This window comes from Oncorhynchus nerka, linkage group LG10 (genome assembly GCF_034236695.1).
Source record: "Oncorhynchus nerka isolate Pitt River linkage group LG10, Oner_Uvic_2.0, whole genome shotgun sequence".
Taxonomy (NCBI): domain Eukaryota; kingdom Metazoa; phylum Chordata; class Actinopteri; order Salmoniformes; family Salmonidae; genus Oncorhynchus; species Oncorhynchus nerka.
The window spans coordinates 47,431,645-47,443,858 of NC_088405.1; the positions used below are offsets into that span (position 1 = coordinate 47,431,645).

The 12,214-nt window shown below is 40.5% G+C and overlaps 1 protein-coding gene across 1 annotated transcript in view; it reads left to right on the forward strand.

Annotated features, from left to right (window-relative positions):
- Positions 1-10,596: 10,596 nt before the first annotated feature.
- Positions 10,597-12,214, forward strand: part of LOC115135406 (carotenoid-cleaving dioxygenase, mitochondrial-like) — a 74,943-nt gene continuing 73,325 nt past the window's right edge. The window contains exon 1 of the mRNA XM_065023465.1: positions 10,597-10,910. Within this exon, the coding sequence (XP_064879537.1) occupies positions 10,829-10,910 (82 nt within the window). The 5' untranslated portion in view covers positions 10,597-10,828. The remainder of the gene's footprint in view (positions 10,911-12,214) is intronic.

Consider the following 12,214-nt stretch of genomic DNA (forward strand, 5'->3'; position numbering starts at 1 on the left):
GAGGCTGTAGTCACGATCCCGGATCCGGGATGGCTCGACGCAAGAAGTTAAACAAAAAAATATACATTGGCCAATTTGGTGTGTGCTATGAAAGGGACATATCTGCATGCTTCCATACAACTTTGTAGAATTCTGAAGAACAGTAGATGCCAAGTAAAAAAAAACTCAAAGGTTCTTTATCAGGCAAGAGTTCTCCAATGAACCTTAAGAGCTGAGGAAGGACCATTTCAGAACCTTTCGTTTTTTCAGTGTAAATAGTTCACTACTTTTGTCAAATGGCGAAAAGGGTGTTATTTTACACATAGCCATAGTCTAGCTTCTAGCCCAGCTAACAGGCCTCAGCTCTCCTGTCAGCATACTGACACTCCAAGCCTGGGCTGCCTGGGTCACAGGAACCCTCCACAAACTGATTCAAACATTCAGGAGTCTCTGACTTACTGAGAAACTGGCTGGGCGTTACTAACACAGGAGATTAGCCCAAAAGTAGTCATTAGGACAGGACCACACTGCTCTGTTACACACACACATACAGACATGCCAAGCCACATAGGGACACAAACAAGTGGACAGACTGCTACTATTTTAGGTCAGAAAACCTCACCACCATGCCCTCTGTTTGAACTGGGCCAAGGCACCAATTCCATCATTCAGCCAAGTAAGTGGTGATGTAGAGAGAAAGAGACTCATATAGAGAATTAGAGAGCGAGGTCACTGTAGTCTCCCTCCACTGCCTCACATTTTGGATGGAGAGATGATACGTGTATATTTTAATACCATCCACATTAACTGGTGACTTCATGTCGTTGACAGTTTACGGGTGAGAGTGCATACCGCAATCACTGCTAATATTAACCTGTCCACAGAATTACCTCTAATATTAACCCCTCTAGGGGTTAGGTTTCTTGCCCAGGCACTGTTTCAAGAACATAATGCTATTTACACAGAACAACAATGTTTACAGGGAGCCTGACTTCATCTGTTGAGTGTTTACTATCATGGGTGGCGGTGGGGAAGTATGAGAGAGTGAAGGCGGGAGAGGTCATATTCCATACTAATTAAATCTTCATCAATCTTCGCCAAAACATATCATTCTTTCGGACTGACTTCACAAACATCGCTCTGGTTCGAGAACGTATTCCCTTGCCAATTAAAATAGTTGGGGGAGGAGAAGGAAGAGGAGGAGGACTAGGGAGCGTGCACTGGCCTTGTTCGGTCTTGTTCTTGTTCCATTTAGGCACAGTACAGTGTGTACTCATTGCTGAAAAGCTCCACAGTAATAAAATGGACCAGCACCATTGAGTAATAGCTCTGCTGTTTTAAAAACATTCCATGGCCACCATGCCAAATAAACAATAAAAATAGATACATGTCGAATTGTGAAAGGTGCTGGAGGACTTGGACCAAGCACTTGCTGAGACACAGACACACATGCACACGCAAACACACACACACTGTATCCTGTGGAGAACAGTCTCCTGACTGCGGCATCCATGGAAAGACAGTCTCCACACTGAGCCCAACACTGTTCTCAGACCAGAACCATGAATCGTAGTTTAGGGACTTCTAATTCAAGGGGCGGAAGGAGAGGGATAGCCCGTAAAGTTGGAACAACATGCAACATTTCCCAACTACATGAGATGGAGTATAGTCTTGTGTTCACAGTCATTTCCTAATGATTCATCTCTCATGACAGATGTAGCTGGCCAGACCAGCGTGCACACAGTTGGTTCTGAGTGCTGATATTACATAAGAGTGAACAAGAACTATGAGCTGCATTTTACATCACAGGTTTACATTAATTTCAGACTTGAGGTTAAAGGTCATACTGAAATGGTTTTAGGCATCCTTCATCCTTAAACGCAATCATTATAATCTTCATCTTTATCATCTTCGTAATCATCTTAGTTTTCATCAAGTAGCAAAGCAACACCACATTCTAATGGAGTCTGACTGACTACCTTCGTTGACAGATATTATCAACGTCCATGTCATCCCTCTAACAATATAAGGGCTGCCAAAGTCATTTTAGGTCAAATATCCATGTAAATGTCTTCACATGTGAACTGGAGATTACTGCATTTCTAAATCTTTTAACGTGTCATGCTGTTGATTCAGTGTGTCTGGCCAGATACAGTCTTGGCTTGTAAAAAAAGACTCCTTGTGAGACGGCTGGGGTTTAGTTCATGCATGGTGCATACTTCAACCTCTTTCCATTTTACTGAAAATGGCCAGTGTTCCCCAGACCTTGACGTCAATCCGTAGCTGGATACTGAGATACTCAGACGCCCAGACGCGGCCTCCCAATAGTAAATTCACAGAAAAGAAATTGCCAAGAATCACTGTGATTCTTGCAAAGTGGCTACACTCTACACTGAACCCAAACCGGCTGCGCGCAAGCGCCATCGTGTATAAATGTATTTTGTCCCCCCACACCAAACGCGATCACGACACGCAGGTTAAAATATCAAAACAAACTCTGAACCAATTACATTAATTTGGGGACAGGTCGAAAGACATTAAACATGTATTGCAATTTAGCTAGCTAGCTTGCACTTGCTAGCTAACTTGTCCTATTTAGCTAGCTTGCTGTTGCTAGCTAATTTGTCCTGGGATATAAACATTGAGTTGTTATTTTGCCTGAAATGCCCAAGGTCCTCTACTCCGACAATTAGTCCACACATAAAAGGGTAAACCGAATCGTTTCTAGTCATCTCTCTTCCTTCCAGGCTTTTTCTTCTCTTGACTTTATATTGAGATTGGCAACTTTCATAAATTAGGTGCATTATCGCCACTGACCTCATCCGTCTTCAGTCACCCACGTGGGTAAAACCAATGAGGAGATGACACGTGGGTACCTGCTTCTACAAACCAATGAGGAGATGGGAGAGACAGGACTTGCAGCGCTATCTGCGTCAGAAATAGAACTAGAATTTTAGCCCTTGGCAACGCAGAAGCTTGTTGGCGCGTGCGAGAAGTGTGGGTGCAATAATAATGGATTTCTACATTTATTTTGCAACCCTCGTGCACGCGACGCGAGCGGTGTGGTCAGCGAAGTAAAGGTGCATTGAATAACATTGGGTTCAAAAGATTGCCACTGTGAGGGAACTTTTTCAGTTCTAAAAGGTTCCTCGCGGAACAGGTTCAAACAGGAACTTTTTTGTGATGGGAAGGGTTACATTTTTAACCTTTTTACTAACATATTATAGCAGCGGAAGCCTATCATAAGATTGGAGATGTGGCTTTCAGATAGTTATTTTTGGCCACCAGTGAGAGTAAATGTCATTCCTGATCATCATGTTAAGTTTGTTCACTGCAAATGGCCCTTTCCTTGAATATTACATTGCTGATTACATATGGTAATAAAGTAGCTTAGCTGAGCCTGCTAACATCCTCAGTAGCCTACACTCCTCCCCTCCTCCTTCCCTTCCCCCACCCCTTTTTCTCTTCCCCCCTTTTCACTGGTGTTAGGTTTTAAAGGGTGTGGGCCTCCATCTGGTCAGTAGCACAGGCTGGAATGAGGAGGCACCATGTGGTGCGCCTCTTCTTAACCTTTTGCGTGTAGGGGCAGTATTTTCGTTTTTGGCAAAAAAAATACCCATTTGAAACTGCCTATTTCTCAGCCCCAGAAACTAGAATATGCATATACTTGTCAGATTAGGATAAAAAAACACTCTAAAGTTTCCAAAACTGTAAAAATATTGTCTGTGAGTATAACAGAACTGATATTGCAGGCGAAAGCCTGAGGAAAATCCAATCAGGAAGTGCCTCTTATTTTGAAACCTCTCTGTTCCTATGCATGCCTATCCTCCATTTAAAAGGATATCAACCAGATTCCTATTTCTATGGCTTCCCTAATGTGTCTACAGTCATTAGACATAGTTTCAGGCTTTTATGTTGAAAAATGAGCGTAAAGGATCACATTGCGTAAGTGGATAGGTGGGGGCTCTCAGAGTGAGTTTTGAGCAACTGAGTAAAGCCCATTGTTTCTCCCGCTGTTATTGAAAAAGCTACACACTCGGTTGATATATTATCGAATATATATTTTAAAAACAACTTGAGGATTGATTATATAAAACTTTCACATGTTTCTGTGGACATTATGGATATTTTAGGGAATATACGTCTGCGTTGTCGTGACCACTCTTTCCTGTGGATTTCTGAACATAACGCGACAAACAAACGTCGGTATTTTGGGTATAAAAATAATCTTTATGGAACAAAATGAACATTTGTTGTGTAACTGGGAGTCTCGTGAGTGAAAACATCTGAAGATCATCAAAGGTAAATTATTTTTTTGATTTCTTTTCTGATTTTTGTGATCTAGCTACTTAATGCTTAGTGTACATAATGTTATGTTATGCTATTGATAAACTTACACAAACGCTTGGATTGCTTTCGCTGTAAAGCATAATTTCAAAATCTGAGACGACAGGTGGATTAACAAAAGGCTAAGCTGTGTTTTGCAATATTGCACTTGTGATTTCAGTAGCAGTGATATTTTCGAATTAAACATGCATGCTGCCTATATAACGAGTGCCTGTCCCCACATTCTGCAAGATCGATTGTCTATACACTACCGTTCAAAAGTTTGGGATAACTTAGAAATGTCCTTGTAATAGAGAGAGGCCTGTAATTTACTACTACTCTCCTACTCTCTTGTAGAGAGGCCTGTAATTTTCATCATAGGTACAGTTCAACTATGACAGACAAAATGAGAAAAAAATCCAGAAAATCACATTGTAGGATTTTTAATGAATTTATTTGCAAATTATGGTGGAAAATAAGTATTTGGTCAATAACAAAAGTGTACCTATGATGAAAATTACAGGCCTCATCTTTTTAAGTGGGAGAACTTGCACAATTGGTGGCTGACTAAATACTTTTTTGCCCCACTGTAATACTTATTATCGACTGTGGCCTAAAACATTGTGTTGTCTTTTCCCTGACATATCTCAATCAATCCAAAGTTATATGAACAGTGATTAGGCCTGATACTAAACTAAGCTCAACAATCAATACTTTTTTTCCCATCATGACATGAATCTTCATTTCATAGCATTTAACATTCCATGTTACGGAGGCAAATGATCCCTTCTGAATGAACAGACAGAGTCTTGCATCCAAGCCAAGCTACTTTGTTAAAAACTATTCAACCAAACATTTAAATCACATCCATATTACATGGAGAGAACTGTTGTTTTTGTAGTGAAATTTAAACACAGCATTATTTGACTGCAGATAAACCCACTTAATCCCTTAGCAAACCATTCCTGGAAATACGGAGAGAGAAAAAGCCAATGTCTGGATGTTCTACTTCTTAAAGTCAAATAAAGTGAGGACCTGTCAAGATCCATAGAGCTGTTGGAAACCTCACCACAACCTCATCTCCTAGCCAACTAGCTAATCTACATTGCTGTATGGGTCAAATAGTGTTACATTTTCTTGCCACACTAACCAAAATGTTTAGTTATTACAAGGGTCATATGAAGGACCACATCTCTTTAGGGAAGAATTGCTCCTGACAGCGTAAAGTCGATTATATGACAGGAGAACCATAAGAGGAAAGTGCACTGAATTACCAAGATAAGTGACTGGCAACCCCATAGAAGCAACTTTACACTCTCAGGATCAAGACTTCCCTAGACAGATGCGGTCCTTCATATTTTATATGGCCCTTGTAATAACTACACATATTATGTGAATAACATACAGTACCAGTCAAAAGTTTGGACACACCTGTCACATTCTGACCTTAGTCCTTTTGTTATGTCTTTGTTTTAGTATGGTCAGGGCGTGAGTTGTCTACGTACATTTTTCTATGATTTGCTATTTCTGTGTTTGGCCTGGTATGGTTCTCAAGCAGAGGCAGCTGTCAATCGTTGTCCCTGATTGAGAACCATATTTTAGGTAGCCTGTTTTCTATTGTGTTTGGTGGGTGATTGTTTTCTGTTGTGTGTCTGCACCAGCCAGAACTGTTTTTGGTTGTTTCTCTTTATTTTAGTTATTTCTGTGTTCACACATACAACGCTAACCTTGGTCCTCCTCTTCTCCTTCATATGACGACCGTTACAACGCCTACTCATTCAAGGGGTTTTCATTATATTTACTCTTTTCTACATTGTAGAGTAATAGTGAAGACATCAAAATTATGAAATAAAACATAACAGCTCAAATAAGCAAAGAGAAACAGTCCATCATTAATTTAAGACCTGAAGGTCAGTCAATCTGTAAAATGTCAAGAACTTTGAAAGTTTCTTCAAGTGCAGATGCAAAACCCATCAAGCGTTATGATGAAATTGGCTCTCACGAGGACAGCCACAGGAAAGGAAGACCCAGAGTTACCTCTGCTGCTGCGGAAGATAACTTCATCAGAGCTAACTGCACCTGAGATTGCAGACCAAATTAATGCTTGAAAGAGTTCAAGTAACAGACATCTCAACATCAACTGTTCAGAGGAGACTGCGTGAATCAGGCCTTCATGGTTGATTTGCTGCAAAGAAACCACTACTAAAGGACACCAATAAGAAGAAGAGACTTGCTTGGGCCAAGAAACACGAGGAATGGATGTTAGACCTGTTTAGATTTTTGGTGACAACTGCGGTGTCTTTGTGAGATGCAGAGTAGGTGAACGGATGATCGCCGCATGTGTGGTTCCCCCCGGGAAGCGTGGGGGAGGAGGTGTGATAGCGTGGGGGTGCTTGGCTGGTGACACTGTCTGTGATTTATTTAGAATTCAAGGCACACTTAACCAGCATGGCTACGACAGCATTCTACAGCGATACGCCATCCCATTTGGTTTGCGCTTAGTGGGCCTATCATTTGTTTTTCAACAGGACAATGGCCCAACACACCTCCAGGCTATGTAAGGGCCATTTGACCAATAAGGAGAGTGATGAAGTGCTGCATCAGATGACCTGGCCTCCACAATCACCCGACCTCAACCCAGTTGAGATGGTTTGTGATGAGAGTGAAGGAAAAGCAGCCAACAAGTGCTCAGCGTATGTGGGAACTTCTTCAAGATTGTTGGAAAAGCATTCCAGGTGAAGCTGGTTGAGAGAATGTCAAGAGTGTGCAAAGCTGTCATCAAGGCAAAGGGTGGCTACTTTGAAGAATCTCAAATGTAAAACACATGATGAGCAGCAGTGTAAAACACAACACTTTTTTGGTTACATGATTCCATATGTGTTATTTCATAGTTTTGATGTCTTCACTATTATTCTACAATGAAGAAAATAGTAAAAATAAAGAATGAGTAGATGGATCCAAACTTTTGACTGGTACTATGGAGCAAAGGGCCACAGATGCATCTGCAGCAATATAACAGATGATAAACTGTTCTTTACTGTTGATGTCCATGGTGAGGGAAGGGTATGGTCTGCTTTTCTGTTCTATTCTATGAAGATGACGGTATGATATGGTGTGCTACCTCTCAACGAAGATGCCAAACAGCAGTCTGAAGGTCTTCTTGATGTTCTCAGTGCACAGCCAGATCCGTTGGTCCTTCATCAGCAGACACAAGATGTTCAGAGGTACGTCTGCCACGGCCGTGTCTGCAGCACCGTCACGCATACACAGAGTCAGAGTCAGATTCGTACATACATGAATGCACGCAACAGTGAGATTCAGATTCACACATACAGTCACGCATGCAAGCAACCGATACAAAACAAATATAACATGTGCTAGATGATACAAATACTGGGCCATGGTTCTGAAACAAGAATAAAGGCAAATGGATAGATAGCCTTAAATAGATAAACACTGCTATCTCAAAACAGTGGTATGATGCTGCCCTCCAGAGGCTGGGCAAGGTTATACCACCTTCTGGACATAACTGAGTGGCATATGCTCATTTTAGATGATTTAATTTAGAAAGTTAATATTGATATCTGTTTTTGCAGAGATAGTCCTCATAGATACAGTCAACTGCCTAACAGTCTATCACGTACACTCAGAAAAAAAATATTCTAAGTAGAACCATACAGGGTTCTTCGGTTTGTCCCTATAAGGTAACTATTTTTGGTGCTGGGTAGAAACCTTTGCAGATGATGCTTTCTAGAGCCCTCTATGTAAGGTTCTTTAAAGAACCACTTATTTTTGGTACTATCTAGAACCCTTTATGAATGGTTCTGCCTTGAACCCTCTATGAAAGGGTTCTACCAAGAACCAGGTTCTACCAAGAACCAGGTTAATGAGAAGGGTGTGCTTGAAAGGATGTACATAACTCTGCAATGTTGGGTTGTATTGGAGAGAAATCATTTCCCACACACAGTCTGTGCCTGAATCCACTCTCACATAGGTATGTGGTTGCAAAGGACAAACAGCACGATTTGCCAAGGCAGGATATTCTGAGCACAGCCCAATCCAGAAATCTGGCAAGGACTTCTGATTAAATTAAATTCTCACAGAACCGCTTCTTGTAATTTCGATGAGGCTCTTTTGTTCAGATATCGGTCAGTGTCAGCTGTTTGGTGCTTTCCCAGGTAAGAGGGCAGTAGCTCTTCGGCTGCATCAGATTCACAACTGTCAGTGTCCATGCTAGGTGGGCTAACAACAAATTTAGAATTACTGATGCTAGCATTGGATGTGCTCATTGAAGCAGAACAACTTGTGTCGTTGACAGGTGCGGGTGTAGTACTGCTGGGAGTAGCAGTACTACCAATAGAGCTGGTATGTGTCTCTATGGCTTTACTTTTTTTAACCATTCATCTCTTTTCGAGCAAACGGAATGAGCAGCAACTACGTTTGGCAAAATACGGACTGTTAGTGGAATTCCCACAAGAGAGTAACGGTTAATGTGATGTTAATTATTTGACTAGGGTACCTGTATTTGACATTGTGTTATTATTTTGCTGAACACTAGATGGTTTAATAATCTTTTTGGCAATGAAACGAGGCTACTTAGGCGAGAAAGAAATCGCACCCAAATGTATAGCCCCTAGTCAAAACAGACGGCATCACCTCCTGGTTTACAGTAGTGGTGGGGAAAGTAATCTTCCTGCAGATTTGAGTTTTTCTAGCAAATTGTGTCCAAAAAAATGTTCATTGCTCAACGCTTTGATTAACGCAGTGTACACCACTGCTGGTCAAAAGAATTTATAGCAGCCAAATTATACTGAACAAAAATATAAGTGCAACAATATCAAAGATTTACTGAGTTACAGCCAGCAGTATACCACCCTGCATACAACTGCTGGCTTGCCTTTGAAGCTAAGCAGGGTTGGTCCTGGTCAGTCCCTGGATGGGAGATCAGATGCTGCTGGAAGTGGTGTTGGACGGCCAATAGGGGGCACTCTTTCCTCTGATATAAAAAGTATCCCAATCCCCCAGGTCAGTGATTGGGGACACTTTACAATTGGCTCATTCATCCCTCTCCTTTCCCCTATAACTATTCCCCAGGTTGTTGCGGTAAAGGAGAATGTGTTCTAGGTCAACTTACCTGGTAAAATAATGGATAAAATAAAAACCGCTCATAGAAGGAAATCAGACATTTCAAATAATTCATTAGGCCCTAAAACATGGATTTCACATGACTGGGTAGGGGTGAGGGCATAGGCCCACCCACTGGTGAGCCAGGACAGCCATCAGAATGGGTTTTACCCACCCTTCCCCTTATCAAACAATCCTGCTGGATGTGGAGGTCCTGGGCTTCTGTGGTTGTGAGGCTGGTTGGAAGTACTGCCAAATTCTCTAAAACAATGTTGGAGGTGACTTATGGTCACCTCCTGGACATTCCTGTAGTCAGCATTCCAATTGTACACTCCCTCTAAAATTGAGACATCTGTGGCATTGTGTAACAAAACAGCACATTTTAGAGTGGCCCTTTATTGTCCCCAGCACAAGGTGCACCTGTGTAATGATCATGCCATTTAAAGGCTTTAATTGCATAAAGACGTTCCTCTGTATTTTGGCCTTCACATGAGTCTCTGTACAGATGTTAATTTTACATTATTAATAGGAGAAAATTCATACGATTAGCTTCGGTTAGTGGAGATGGAGGAGACTCAAACGAAAACATTCTTAAAGTACATTACTTCCTCTTTCAAAATATAATTCGGTGAATCATGCGTGACAAGTTAATACATTTTTTGGGGGTAGCATTTCTATGTTGAAGATTGAAAAAATTGTGCTTTTTTCCCATCCAGTTTGCTTAATTTTTTTAATATATTACACTGGATCTTTCTTGATGTTAGGGATGATGCGAATTTTCGCAACTTTTTGTTAAAAATCGCGCAACATTTCAAAGTCCTGCTACTCATGCCAGGAATATAGTATATGCATATGATACGTATGTGTGTATAGAAAACACTCTGAAGTCTCTAAAACTGGTTATATCGTGTCTGTGGCTATAACAGAACATGTTTAGGAGTAAAAATCCCTGGAAAAACTGATCACCAAAAACACAAAAAAAATATTCATCCGCCAGTCAATGAATTGTCTAAGGCGACAGAAAATAAATGAGGATCCCTTGTAAACGCCTACAGCTTCCACACGATGTCGCCAGTACTGGCATTTCATGTTTGCTTTATCCTTGGTTAGATGACGTATAGGCCCTTCCTGTTTTGGGGCTCACCACAGGATGTTGTGAAATTGAAAACATGGACGATGATTTCAAGACTTGCTGCTATCGAATACAGATCGTCCCGTGATCAATTTTATAGATTATTAACGTTTATTAATACCTAAAGTTGGTTTAGAAAAGTAGTTTGAAGTGATTTGTAAAAGTTTATAGGCAACTTTTGTCATTTTAAAAAGTGACGTTGCGTCTTGTAAAGGGGCATTTTCCTGGATCAGATCGGCTTTCAGCAAATGACATTTTGGGTATACAATGACGGATTTAATCGGGAAAAAGAGCCCAATTGTGATGTTTATGGGACATATAGGAGTGCCAACAAAGAAGCTCGTCAAAGGTAATGAATGTTTTATATTTTATTTCTGCGTTTTGGGTAGCGCCGGCTACCGCAAAATCTGTTGTTTAGGTGACGTTCCAGTATTTTGGGGGGTGCATGCTAACAGAAAATAGCTTCTCATGCTTTCGCCGAAAAGCATTTTACAAATCTGACTTGGTGGATAGATTCACAACGAGTGTAGCTTTAATTCAGTACCTTGCATGTGTGTTTTAATGAACGTTTGAGTTTTATCAAAAACTATAGGTGGCGCTCTAAAATTTCCGCTGATCTAATCCCACCACAGGAACACTCCTTAAGGAAATCATGAATGTTATGGATATATTGGAATTAGTGGATATATGGAGGCTTAAATACCCTGACCTAGTGAGATATACATGGCGGCTAGTCATCTTACTTTCTTATGTTATTCTCTCTGGCTCCAAAAGTTTTTAAAAAACGTGTTGATAGGGGACAGAATGCTGTCAGATCATCACATAATTGGCATATATATTACTCTAACAGATTTTCCTCGTGGGCGAGGATATTGGAAATTTAATCAAGGCCTACTTGTTTATAACTAGGACAGAATAATTTATAGCTGACTTTTTCTGACAAAACATAGGTACAGCAGATCCCCTTATCGTATGGGACACTTTTAAATGTGCCTTTAGAGGCCATGCAATTCAGTATTCATCTATAAAGCAAAAGCCATTTAGATCAAAAGAGTCCATATTAACAAAGGAAATTGAAGGACTAACAGTACAGTTAGATAGCAATAAAAACTGTACCATAGAGGCACAGAATAAGTTGCATCTTATGTGCCTGAGGGTGATAGTTTGTAGTGTGATTTCCTTTACGGTCCATAGAGGTATTTAAAACCGTATTAAAATCCCCCACCATAAGAGTCTAGTGTTGCTTGTAGAGTTGATCAATTCTTATATTTTCAAAGAAGCTTGGATCATCATTATTTGGCCCATATTTGTTTATTGTCCAATAACATTTAAAATAATCCATCTACCTTGATGATCTGTTTGGACAATTTGCACATTTGGATCAAAATTACTGTTATCTAACTGTCACCCATTTTGAATTTCTTTGCCCGTGGGAGAAATATATTTGGCCCCCCCCAGTCATTTTTCCACAAAACTTCATCCAAAATTCTTGAAGGAGTTTCCTGTAAACAATAGATATTACATTCCTTCTCTTTTAGCCAGGTAAGTACTGATCATATTTTCTTATCTACTAAGCCAATATAATTATCACTCCTTAAAATAGAATTGAAACTTGTCAAAGATAAAAATTCCCGCTGTGCCCATGATAAAATG